The sequence below is a fragment of the Schistosoma mansoni genome, chromosome 1 (genome assembly GCF_000237925.1).
Source record: "Schistosoma mansoni strain Puerto Rico chromosome 1, complete genome".
NCBI lineage: Eukaryota > Metazoa > Platyhelminthes > Trematoda > Strigeidida > Schistosomatidae > Schistosoma > Schistosoma mansoni.
The window spans coordinates 17177885-17192395 of record NC_031495.1 but is presented as its reverse complement, the minus strand read 5'-3'; the positions used below and the strand labels follow the sequence as shown (position 1 = coordinate 17192395).

General features: G+C 29.6%; 1 protein-coding gene across 1 annotated transcript in view; it reads left to right on the top strand.

Moving 5' to 3' along the window:
- Window positions 1–465: 465 nt before the first annotated feature.
- Smp_020070 (hypothetical protein) overlaps window positions 466–14511 on the top strand; it is a gene marked incomplete at its 5' end in the record, with an annotated part of 39577 nt that continues 25531 nt past the window's right edge. The window contains 2 exons of the mRNA XM_018793468.1: window positions 466–652; window positions 12109–12724. Of these exons, the coding sequence (XP_018647978.1) occupies window positions 466–652; window positions 12109–12724 (803 nt within the window). The remainder of the gene's footprint in view (window positions 653–12108; window positions 12725–14511) is intronic.

Genomic DNA, 14511 nt, shown 5'->3' with positions numbered 1-14511 from the left:
TTTAATTCTCTAACATTCTATTGGATATCATCAAGTATATATGAAATCGATTTATCATTCTCTTTAAGGCAAAAGGCACAATACTCGAATGGTTTTATTTTTCTAAATGATTTATTCAACTAATGGAATATAAAATCTATACATCTATTAGAACAGAAGTAAAATGATCAAATTGTAATAATGATGAAGACTATCTGAATAATAAAGTTTGAATGAAGTTATTAGTACTATAGCAATATTTAATAAACAATTGAAGTATCATTTAGTAAACATGAATTCGTAGAACAATACTGATCTATTATTTTAGCTATTTATCATATTTTGAAGAAAAAAAAGATGAATATTCATGTTATGCCTAAAATTCTTTTTCCACAAAAAAAATATTATAGATTATCACCAACACAAGTATCACAAACATTAACAATGACAACAGAACAACAACAACAACAAGAAGAAGATAAAACAATGAAAAATGTTGATGATTCTCAATTAGATACTAATAAAGAAGATGGAACACTTTTTGAATATTCAAAAGTGAATGAAGTTGAAACTGTTTCAAAAGACAAATTACCAAATTCATTATCACAAATTTCAATTAATACTCAACCATTAAATGATTATGATAAATCACAAGAGGCAACAAATTCAACAGGTAAGTAAAATAAAGAATAATTGTTAATTATATCTTATATTTATTGATCATTTTATTCATGTACAAAATGAATTTCAAACGATTACATTTTGTTATGATTGATATTTTCTTTTAACCATACTGATGAAAATGATTTCATGGGCTAATATCACTTATGAAAAACGAAAATCAATATTTGAAAGCGTGAGCCAATTGAAGCTAGACCGCCATGGAAAACCTGGAAGCACTGGACGGCCGTTTCGTCCTATTATGGCACTCCTCAGCAGTGGTCTATCAGTTGAGAGCTCGAGACTGATAGGTCCTGGATTCGAATCTCGCAAGTGCAGGATCGTGGATGCTATTTTGTATGGCACTTTGATGTTTAAGAACAAATTAAGAGAAAGTTGAATTTTTACTTTATTATTGTTGATAAATCTTCGTCGTATATGTCAGATATTCGGAAGTATTAATATTTTGTCAACATTATATATTGTTATATTCAATATTATAATTCACGCATTGACATATATAGTTCACATGCGACTAGTTAGGCAACACGAAAACATTTACAGCCGTTTGACATAAAAACATTGTTAATCCATAACTAAACCACTTAGATAGTGGTTACATTGCTCTTAGATCAGTTTGATGCACTCAGAACTAAAGACTTGATATACATGATGCTAAGTGTCATTAGGTAATCAACCGTTATCTAATGATTAACTCATAGGAAAAATAATCTAAATTTGCATTAAAAATAAGTGTTTCTCCTAATTGTGGTTAAGCTAACCTAAACATAGATTATTTTAAATTCGTTCAAAAAAGAAATATTTATAATAAGTAAACACAATAACTTCTTATAACCTAAGATTTATCATACAAAACTAATAGACTTTTGTTTGTTTTAACCCTAAAAATATGACATCTATTGTGTAAAGTAAACTTAGATAGATAGTGAGATTTACTTAGGTCATATATAATGACTTTATTTAGTAATCAGCAAACAAAATGTACAGAAACAGTCAGCGAATCATCAGTTTTGTCCGTTGTTACAATGGTGCTTCAACAACGTTACGTTAAATTCTAGAATAATTAGACTATTGTGATTAGGTTAGTAGGTATTAATTGACAATATTTAACAGCTAACTTTTCCGTTTTAAAACGTTTTGGAAGTACAATCAATTTTGAATTAGTTACTTTATCCTGTACAAATTAAAACAGAATGTAATGCAAAGATCAACTTGATGTATGTAATACAGTCTGTTTAAGCAAAATATTTCGATTAGTTTGATCAAAAAATTTAATATCATGTTTTGTGTTAGAAATGGACAAAGGTTAATTCGGTAAATAAGCCGTTAGATAAGAGAGAAATAGCTTTTTTATTACAAAACTCATATCATATTTCCAAAATACTTCTTTGAATAAACATACATTAGGGATTATCAGCGTAGTTTAAACATAACACCTAACTATTTTTAGACTTATTGACAATTATTTTTGATGATAACGGCTCCTATCCACCTGCAAATATCCTCCTGATAGCTTCAACACAGAACCTTAAGTCTCACCTAAGGTCAGTTATATGGCTTTCCTTTACATTGTTTGTTTGGCTATAGATAACTATTCTTCTTAACTGTGTATTAAACCTGAATTGTGACTTAATAAAAATTTCAAGCTAGTTCGTCATAATTTTTATCATTCTCATTTCCCTGAATTGATTATCCTCTTTGTTTATAGACAATGGCAAAAAATCATGAACATAATGGATTATGACTGAAACATATTGAATTAAGTAAAAAATCAGTTTTCTAGAAAATAATTATAAACAACACTATTGTAATGAAGAAAAACGTTATATAAATCAAAGTAATACAGAAAGGCTATTCTTGGTTCTCTAGTATGAACCAATGAACAATACCATACCAAATTTTCTATTTCAAATGTCTTTCCATTTTTGTCATCTTTGATGTGAATTTTTAATATTTAATGAATGCAGTTTCGATCAACTCAATAAAGGAATAAAAAAAGCTTAAGTTATTAGGTATCGATGCTAAGGTTGGACTTGATAGTTTCAAATAAATTATGAAATGGGTTCAAAGTTAATGATAAATATATTTTTTTGATATTCCAACTAGTAGAAAATTGCATTTTTGATGTTTCACAACTTAGTGTAAGTTAGTTCTTCAGAGAACATACCTTATTGCTTAGTCTTCTATTCAGTATTGGAGGTTAGATTTAATCGGTCTTGCAAGAACTTCGTTATCAATATGACTGATTAGAAAATAGTTCAGTATTTATTTCTCAGCCTTATTTTTTTCTCATTTATTAAAAATTGATCATTTAACACACCTCCACATAATTCTATTTATGTATTACAATGATGGAGGTAACTGCTTATAGTAAGTACGCAGTAAAAAAGAATTCAAACTATGTTTAGGAAAATGATAAATAATCTATGCCTATAAAAACGTTTTGCTAATAATTCAGTAAGTAGATACAAATACTTTTTTTTTTTAAAAATCATATAGATGAAGAAAAAATAAATTAGTCGTTTTTTATGAGACTAACTAATGGTATGGTACGTGTTGCCAGTAATAAGTATAGAACTATTATTTCTTAATCGTATGTGTATAGTGAATTCATTTTGATCTTGATAGTTTAAATATAGATTTTTGGTTATTGGAATTTAATTCTTATCATTTACTAGATAAGTAGTACTGAATAAAGCATCAGAGGGCTCATAAAGTTTTACTTAAGTCAATCATAACAGAGTGACATAGTTTTTAATTGAACTACCATTTCGAATATTTCAACGGAATTTAAATTTTCATTGAGCAAGATTAAAATTTTGTAAAGTGTAATAATTATTGGTCTTATATGGTATTTTAGGACATTTTAAGTAGGCAATAATGTTTGCGATATTATAGTCAAAAAAGTAATACACACATTATTGTTTCTTGGCTGATTGAAAAAACGTCTAAAGAGTAACTAATAAGTGATTTCGATAAACTCCATTGAAATGTACATAATCAACAATCGCAACGTAAAGGAAACCATCATAAGTGAATGAAAAATTAATTGCTCGCCTACATTTGGGACCCTAATTCATCTGATCTATTGTCGAGAATAAAAAGTTTATACTTGGTGCCGGTTAAATGCAATCGATACAATGAAAATCAGTGGTTCCAATTGGTAAACTAAAAAAAACTTATGTTTGAAGAACAAAACTGGCGAGTTTGATAAGTTGTAACATAAACATAGAGAATTATAATGCTGAGCGTATAAATGATATTCACAAAGTATTACAGTCGATACAGAAATCGATGTTCAAGTGTAAATTCATTGTAATAAATATAGTCACGGAACATAGAAAAAAAGGATTTTACTATTTTTTAAATTATCATTCAGCATAATTTCGATTTGATAACTACAGTTTTAAATTATTGAGTTTCTGGTAAATACAAAAGAAAGTTTTCGAGAATAGATAGGTTTTTCGAACGTATAAATCCTTTTTTTTAATTTAACACGGTTTGATTATTATATGAACTGACGAAACATCTGTTAAGTTAATATATAGTTACAGTTGGTTCTTCACTCGGATGCCATTATTAAATGGGTAAGAAATGAATATATCAGACTAAAGTAGCAAGTTAACCTTTTACAAAATTTATATAAGTTGGTATAAATCCTGATCAAACCTTTCAGTATAATTTGTTCCTCATATTTGTAGCTCATCGATGATAAAAGAAACGACGATTTTTTTTGAAAATACTATTCCACAATGTCCACCATTAATTTCGAAATCATGATGATTGAACACTTAAAGTAATACAGATCCATTTCTTTATTTAACGTAAGATTTTATATAGGTTCATCGATTTCTTTTAACTAATGTTAACCATCTAGTATATAAATGTCTTTCATATTATAATTCATTGGGCTGTTACTTACAGCTGTTATCCCTCATGAAGGAGCATAAGCTACTCACCAGCATTCATTGATCCGTACTAAAAGCAAAAAGAAACACAACAGTAATACAATTCATGTTGTACATTATGAATCTATTAGTATGTTCCTTACTTATTTATTATTATTTCCAAAAACGGAGAATATGTTTAAATTCACTTAGTACTGTTCGTTTGAATCTTCTGATTTATGTTTAGGACAGTAACTGGTCAGTCTCTAATTGGCATTTGTGCATACTGTGAGTATCTCCTCGATATAGCCTTAATTTACAAGGATTGTAAGCAAAGATGGATAGTGGCTAGCAATAGATTTAGACTTCACCCCATTGCACAAGCAAGTGGCTATCAGGACTTAGAAGCTGTGTGGATGACGTGATGACGTTTGAATCGAAAACAGTACTGGGTTCGAGTCACAGAGTGAATATCAACTCTGAGGTGCAAGTACATCCAGCTGACGAGTCTCAAATAGGACGAAACGCACGTCCTGGACTCCATTGCTAGCCACTATCCATCTTTGCTTGTAAAGAATATATTTATTTTCTTTTTTACAAAAATTAAATGAATCAATTTTGACATTCATTTTATATACTACTCAATAATCATCAAAATGTTAAATAAGTAGTTATTTCTAAAATTCAACAATTTAAATGTTATTATTTGTATAATATCAAATGTTTACTCCTTTGTCTGTTTATTTATTCTATTTTTCTCATTGATATAACCATTAAATAATTATTAAAAATAATTGTTATCAATCCATTCACTTTTTTTAATAGTTAATAGTTATGTATAATAAAAAAGAAACTTGACAGAAAAAAAAGAGAGTTTTAATTCATTCCAAAAAAGAATTTTCTAGAAAAAAAACAAAATTAAATGGTTACAATTTGAAATTTAAATGATTAACTCATTAATTGACTTTTTATTTTGATAAAACAAATTTTTTTTTATTATATAGACTGAGTTTTATTGATTGAATGCACCACATATTTGTGATAGTAAATTTTCTTATTGCTATGCAAAATAAATTATTGAAAATCAGTATTCAGTGAGACTAATGTATTCTATCAAAATAATATCAAAGTATAAATTGTTGATCTGTCGTAAGAAGAAAAAAAGGGAAAGATGGTAGGTATATCAAAAAGAAAGAAAAAGAAAAAAAAACGAAAAAATTATTTTGTCTAAGTATTTTTAAAGTAATGGAATGTTGATGAGACTATGAAAATGATGAACTAGTTAGATTACAAATTATTCTGATTTCTTTAATAATGATTATGCTGTTACTTGTTATGATACAAACAAGTTAACGAAATACTTTCAAGGCAAGTGATTGAGAAGAATTACTTAAACTAATGAAATGAAATTCAGTAGTATTTACTAAGGCTTAATTAATAATCCGTCTTATAATATGAACTGTATGTCTTTAGTAGAGCTCTAGTGCAATGTCCAATGTTTGCAACATTCTCTAATAACTTATTTTCAATATAGCCATTATGTTTATGCAAGGTCGATAACAGCATATAAATCATTGCTTACAATTAAATGTTCACATTTCTAATACAACATACATGATAGTTGACTATTTTTCGTCTTTTAGCTTCAACTTGTGTTATAGTTTGTTCTTAATCTTGTTCAAAACCATGATTGGTTGGGTTTTTTTAAAGTTACTTCATGAAATCATTGTTTTATTTACTTCGTAAATAAAACACTTTCATATTCATTCTGATCCATCATTAAATGACTTGGTACATAACAGTATTTGATTGTTACCATACTTGTGAATTTAGGCTATATCGAGGCAATACGCACAGTATGCACATATGCCAATTAGAGACTGACCGGTTGCAGTCCTAAAAACATCAATGGGAAGATCCAAACAAACAATACTAAGTAGATTTGATTCTTATAGTTTAGTTTTTTTTCATTTAGAATACAAGATAACTTTTACATGAAATGTGTATGTATCACTTTCACTCAAGTCGAACAAACGTTTGGTAGCTACTTCAGTTGATTGTTATAATAATTCTCAAACACTTCAATAAGTTTCATTGATAACTTCGAAGTCAATAATGCATTTATTAACCCTATTAATTACAACAGTTGAAATGCCCAAAAAAGGTTTCTCTACTTGAATGTTGTTTTCGAGATGTGAATATAATCTAAGTTGGTTTTTGAATGACTTAAATGAGTTATTGTTTTATACTTAAGTATTTTTGAATGGCGTCGTGGCAGTTTTATACCGGTAGGCATGTGTGCAATATGAAAATCTCTGACTCTACATGCTAATTTTTACCCGTTAGATTAGCTTTTCCATTGTTAGTCTCTCTATACTTTACGTACTTATTTACTTACGCCTGTTACCCCCAATGGAGCATAGGCTGCCGACCGGCATTTTCCAACCCTCTCTGTCCTCGGCCTTTCTTTCTAGTTCTATCCAATTTCTGTTTATTTTTCTCATGTCTGTCTCCATTTCTCGGCGTAATGTGTTCTTTGGTCTTCCTCTTTTCCTTTGGCCTTCAGGATTCCATGTGAGGGCTTATCTTGTGACGCAGTTGGGTGCTTTCCCCAATGTGTGCCCTATCCACTTCCAGCGCTTCTTCTTGTTTTCTTCCTCCACTGGAATCTGGTTTCATTCTCTCTATAGCATTCTGTAAACTTCGGATAATCTATTTTTAACTGTACAAACGATGCAACGAAATCGTACATTTAGCTATGTTAACCAGATGCATTCATATGCTTTTATAAAACGTTTAACAGACTGTTCAGTAGTTAAGTACGGAAAAAATTAGAAAGTATATTCCACATTGGTTAGTAATTTTATCACCACTGCTGCAGACAGTATTTTTTATTCAGTGAGTTCTAAGGAAAAAGAGTTTTAGGAATAAAAATTAGTCTAAATTGGCTGTATCACTTTATTACATATTTTCTGAATGGTCATAATTTAAACATCTATCACACAGGTATCGGTTGAAAAATAGTTTATCACCTGCTGGCAGATTTTTATAGAAACTAATCGTTCTAACATAAGGATTTGTTGTGGATATTATAATAATTTCATTAGTTGAGATTATGAGTCAATTGAAGCTTTCAGGTTTTCCATGGTGGTCTAGCTTCAATTGACTCATGATCTCAACTATATAAACGTTCTATATCAAATAAAATGATAACAATCAATAATGATCCATTTTGGCACAGAAAATTTATGATTTCATTAATTTTCCTTGGCTTTCCAAAAGATTTTACATAATTTTAACTGATCATTAAACATGTCATTCATATCTTGTTATCTAACTGTTATTAACGTTTAGATATATTTGGTCTTTTTACATAAAACACTGCAAGAGTGTTGACAGCTTAAACATCTGAGTCATCTATTTTTTCAGCTATAGAAATATTGCAATAAATTTGGTTACTTAAAATTCACTTTAATGAAGTAATTACATATGTCAACCCAAGATTTAAAAGCGGATACTATGGTGATGATTGAATTTTCATTCTTTTCTGTCTTTTGATAAAAAACAATAAAGAATATATATTGGAAGTTATAAGTTGTGTGGTACTAGTTTGGTGCATAACTTTATGAATACTTTTAGGATTAAGGATGAATGACACACAAGATTTAGTGAAAGTAACATTAATTTAAGTTTTTAAGTGTTCAGAAAATAAATTCAATTCGTAGCAATATCAGATTTTTTCACTGTGATGAAGTATATATTACTGGATGAAACAATCCTAATGACAATATACTTACTTCTTAGGAGAAATAAGATTTCCTCAATATCAGCAATGACTTTCTATTAGGATGAATTCATGCAGTACCATGGGATATTAACTGTAGCAAATGATGATATAAAAATGACAGCGTTGTGTTGATCTTGCAATTTATAAGTTTCTTTAAAAATAAACTGTTATGGTAAAGAATATCATTTAGAAAAACATTTTATAAATATTATTATAGATTTCTTCTTAATATCGGTCCACAAATACTGTCCCTATTAATCATCAAATTTTTGCGAAGCAAACTTAAATGTGTAATCATTGTCACGAGGTAATGTTGGCTACCAGTCGTTCATAATAAGTGATAGTCAGAACTACGGCGACATTACATAGTTTGAGGTAGTCAACAGGGACATTTTGCCCTAGGTTTCATGCTTTTTGACGTTTTTGAGTAAGGTATATCTGCAACATTGGAGAACTAGTGTTTTTTCATGGGTTTAAATCGTAGTCATCCAGTTTTACATTCAGAGATTTTACTACTGAGTTATTTGAGACTCTACTGACCTCCTGTAGGAATGAGATGCATTTAAAAATGATTGATTACCAACCAGTGATTAATGGCATGCTTTCCAATTACTTCTTAATGCAGATCAGATACCATCGATCAAGTTACAATATAGACTCTAGTTTAATTAACTCGAAATCGGATATACTGTGTTTCCCAAAGACCATCACAACATAGTAGACGCGATTTTGATTTACCTAGCGTGGTAGCCACATTTAAAACTGATCGATAGGACCTGACCACTACTAATAATGACTTGATGAACATATCAGTCACTACTCAATAGCAAATCAATTAGAAATTTAGTGAGTTGCTGAAATGGATAGTGACAGAAGGGTAGCTTTCATGGGAAGATTACAGAAAGTAATTCAGTTTAATACAAAGAAAGCTCTTATCCACATCTAATAAATTCATAATATTATTGCCAGGTTTACTTAAATAAAATTGCCATAAAACAACTAAACATAAACGGCATAACCTCTAAATAAATCCATTCAAAAAGTCACTTGACAACAAAAATATTGCCAAAGACGGATTTTTAATAGTTACAGATTATAGTATAATATCATATATGTCAGATCCATGATCTTCTTAGATGGTTCCATGTCCAAACAATAAAACATTCCTAAAATCGAATATGTCTGATGATTTTATCTGTGGAGTAAACTTTCGTGTGAATCAGTTGAACTAAAGATCGTCCTAATTTTTAAAAAAGTGTGTGTCAGACTTTTATTATCCTAAAAATTAATAGGAGAGATCTTCAGACAGATAAAGAAGTATCCGACAGTTATTTTTTCGTGTAAATAGATATATTACTATGTATATTCTATAAAAGATATGATGTATCATACGAAATTTTTAGTCGATTAACGGTTTAATTTATAACAATACTTATGGACGTATCAGACCATATAATTAATGATACGAACTATCGTATAGTTTACAGGTTTAAGCCAAGTAGTTGAGTTTGTAGATGTAGACCTCGATAGTTCAAGGATAAATCAGTAGCCGAGCGACCTGCAGATTCTGGGTCGGGTAGAATATTTAAGTAATGAGTCCTGTGCTAAGAAAATGAAGTTCTATGATGCTATGTGCTGTTTCTTATTATCATTCCTAATGTCAGTTTACGACGTAACTAAGAGCTACAGTTCTGTTTATGTTTTAAGTAACTTGCAACGCTAATGGAGAAACTTAGTTTGTGGTTTTTACTTCACTCAAATAGTTCAAATTTTTCGTTTTTTCTTGACTAAACAACGAACTTATGTATAGTTTGTTCAATGTTTTTATTACTATCCATGATTTAATATTATATTAAGTTGAAGACTACGTATTTGGAAGTTTCTATGCTTTCTTTGCCAAATTTTGTACTTTTAAGTATGGTAGTATGTTGATGAATTAAATAATTGTATAAAACAATCATATTTAGATAATATCCTTCACTTGTAATCATAAATCTATAACATGAGTTGCTGAATCTCTGTCATCCTGAGTATGTCTAAATAAGCCTTTGTTTAAAAATATAAATCTGAATAAAAAAGGATTAATATAAACATATTGGGTTTCATAGATTTGGAATACATAAGCAGATAAGCGTCGAATTTACTCGAAAATTACTCTATTCAAGATTACGACGTTTTTTTTATAGTAAATATTTATTTTGATGAAATATACCGACTTATTAGTTTTATTCTTTAATTCAAATATATTCGACAGAATTTGACAACAGTCGTTTTCTGGCAACAACAAACTCCATCAGAAAAGAATCTCTATGTAACGTTTTATGTTCTCTATTTATATAATACAGTAATATTGTTGAATATAAAATCTTTTATTATTAGAATGATACATTTTGAAAAACGTTAATATGTTAACTTGAAAAAAATGATGTAGAAATTTTTATGCGTATTTATAGGATGACAGACATTGTGCACACTAGTATCTATGCAATGTGTCATTTAATAATGAAACTAGGTTTCTTACTTAATAAAGATTTAAAACGTTTAGTTAACTTGTCGAAAATCATGTTAAAAATTAAAAAATAATCAGACTCATAAATTATGTAAAAGATTGATATACGTAAATATATATAGTGACTTGATTTATAGAGTTGGTAGTTCAGTCATATTGTACTTATGTAGTTGCTCGATTTAATATATAAGTGAGTAGATCCTTTCATGTGAAAACTGTAATCATTAAACCACAGAAAAAAAACTTGAATCTCGATACATAACATTGACAGATGAAATTACCTTTATGTATGTAACTGAGACAAGGACATATTACTCAACTGAGCTTCTATACAACAAACAGCTGAACATAACAACAATGTCAACGATTGTTATTCGTAAAATGGGGTTGAATAAAACCAAAAAACTGGCTTTCGTTTCCTTAAGAATATCTGAAGGGGTTTTGTGGAGATTTTAGTAATTTTATAGAGTTGAGATCATGAGTCAATTGAAGCTAGACCACCATGGATAATCGTTGGATGCCGGCTCAGTGGTCTATCGGTTAAGTGTTCTGGCGCGAGACTGGTAGGTACTGGGTTCGAAACTCGCGAAGCGGGGTCGTGGAGGAGGAGTCCCATAACAGGACGAAACGGCCGTCCAGTGCTTCCATGTTTTCCATGATGGTCTAGCTTCAATTGTATCATGATCTCAACTCTTTTAAGAATATCTATAAATAATTGGTTATATTAATTTGCTTATTTAAAAATTCATGTTTTCCACATGTATCTATGATAAACATGTATAAACAGAACAGAATAACAAGCGTCTTAACTACATTATTTTCATTCATAATTTACAGCTAATTGAAAACCTTCATTTTACACATAACTTAAATTTAAATACTTTAAGGTTAGTGTATTAGCGTTAACATAAATCGGTGACATGAAAGACCTGATTTGAATTCATTATTACTGTCTGCAGTTGATCTTATAAATGAATTTGTGAGCCAAAATAAAAATTCACATTTGAAAATTCATTGTTATTGGTTTTACTTAGTTGGATGACAATTCTTGGAAAGCTTTAAATAATACCTGTATGATATATATGTAAATTCCGAATAACTGATAAAAATCGAATAATAATGTTAAAATGAGATACGTAGAACGTATGCAAGAATTTCGCTAGTCCTTTTTACCCATATTTAAGACTTTTGGAAAATGTAATGTATCTTGATAACAGTTTTCACTTATTTTCTATGTATTCTATTCTTCCTTGTTTCAATGTTAGACAGCACAGCAACAACTGATACAAAATCCAAAACAAATGTTCCTCCACTAAAAAAGATCATACGATCATCCATTACAGAAACTGAAGAAGTTAAAGAGAAATCTGTTAAATCTTACTTTGATACTGTTTCATCAGCTGGTTATCCTACATCACCACCGGACTTTTCTGATTATTTTAAGACACGTATAACAAATAAATATCCAAGTTATTCATCTTCTTGCAGTTCATATCAATATCATCATCATGTGGAAAATGTACCTAAAAAATCTGATGAAAATATCAATGGTCATAGCAATTTGACACCACATAAAGTTTTATCTACGGTTACTAAGATAGCACCAGAGAGTAATGCGTCTCAAACAAACAATTATGAAAGTATATCAAGGCCACAAATCAGTGTTCCTATAAAAATACGACGTATACCACAAGATGTTCGGGTAATTCATACATCAAATACACCTACCTTAAATAGATTAGATGAATTTAAACGAAACTGTGAACGAGCAACAAGACAATGGGAACAAGTTATTAATAATAAAAATGGCAATAAATTGACAGAAGAAGTAATGGCTCATAGAATAGCTGAATTGGAATCCTGTGTAAAAGAGGCTGAAAAGTAAGTGAGTTTACACACATGCAATATTCTCAAAACGTCTTAGTTTAAATACTTAATTTCAATCTGATAATATGAATCTGATTATTTTACTGATCAAGGAATATGATATGACTGAAACCGAAAATCAAACTGCCTGTTACGCAGTTACCTCATCAACTGGTCAGTTAATTATAACAGTGAACTTCTTGACTGACTAGTTTCCCTGGAAATGTTTTATATGTGTCTACTTGAAGCAAATATGTTTAAATGTTTAGTAAAGTTAATAATGCTCTAAGTAATTCGTCTATTTCTAGTTTAAAGCGGTGTAAATGTATTATTTATTTTTAATTAAGTTCAATCGTTATGTAAATTTTAAGATGAAAATAAAAAATAATGCACTTTTTTGAGCCTCAATTTAGATGGGGAGTGGTGGCAGCAAATAACTTCTTAAACCTAGGTGGATGAGATGGGATTTTAATTTGTAACCTTATGGATATGAGCCGGAAACCTATGCCAATAAGCCAGTGGTTTTTAATTTTAAGCTAATCAGTTTAAAGTACATTTACTATATATCAAAGAATCTTGAAACAGAAGAAAGTAATGTTAAGGGTTATCATAGTCAAGCCATTCAAAGCTTTGAGGTATATTACGTTAATTCTCAAAGCTCATCAGTTATTCGACAGATATTAATATAACATTATTAAATAACATGATGTTGAAAACAGATTAGATTACAATGCTTAGCAACATATTACTCAATTATATTGTGAAGTTTATAATGCTTCACTGGAACATATCCTCATGAAATTAACAGCTTCATTACAAATTGATTTGTATGTATTTTTGCTGCCGTCACTTAAGGAATTACTTATACATATCGTTGATTTTAATAATACTCTTCCAAGACTGTAAATGTTTCAATCTGGGATCACTTATGACATCTCACAAATAGTATTTTTTCAATATAGTTTATTTGAGTATTTTTTTTGATATGTCATTTGTGAAATAGATATCCACAGAACCGAACCAAACTCTGTGATTAGAGACTACACAATTATGAAAAACTCTTGTTCTTGTAATAATGAGTCCTCTAAACCGAGTTTTATAAATTAATTCAACAATTATGGGGAAAACAGCAACTATATTTAAAAGATCGATTAACTAACTTCCTTTTTCTTCTCAGTATTCGAAATAAAACTTGGCTGAGCAATCAACAGTAGGTAACACAAATATCATTCTTAAATAAAAACACTAATTTAAAAATAGTATTAGATGACTTGATATTTCCTATATCTATTCTTCTTAATAAAATTTTCTTCAGTGAATTGTTTTTGTAACCTACAGGACAGTCAATCTATTGTGCACAGTCAGCTTTTCTTGCGAAAAACATTTGTAAATGACATAACATAACAGGGATTGTGACCAGTCATATTAGATTACATCCAGTTCCTATACTTCAGCTAAAATATTAGTCAACCTAATCGCCAAAATTGGACTACCATGTTTAAAGACCTCTATGGCCAACCTTTCTGGACCAGCTGCTCTTCCTCGTTTCAGATTGGCTTGACTTTTCAAACTTCGGCTATAGTAGGGAGACCAATTACAATGTTCCATTCAGGCTGTCTGGGAATGGTGGTTAACTATAGAGTAGCTGAAGGCCAGCTAAACTGTTCTCTAAAGTGTTCTACACATCGTTTCAGAGATTGTCTCACTTACACTTGACTTCTTAATTCCAGTTCCTTTTGTTAGTCTGAAAAGTTATGTGGTGTCGCGAACAGCCGATGCCTTTTCCATCTCTTTTACTTTCG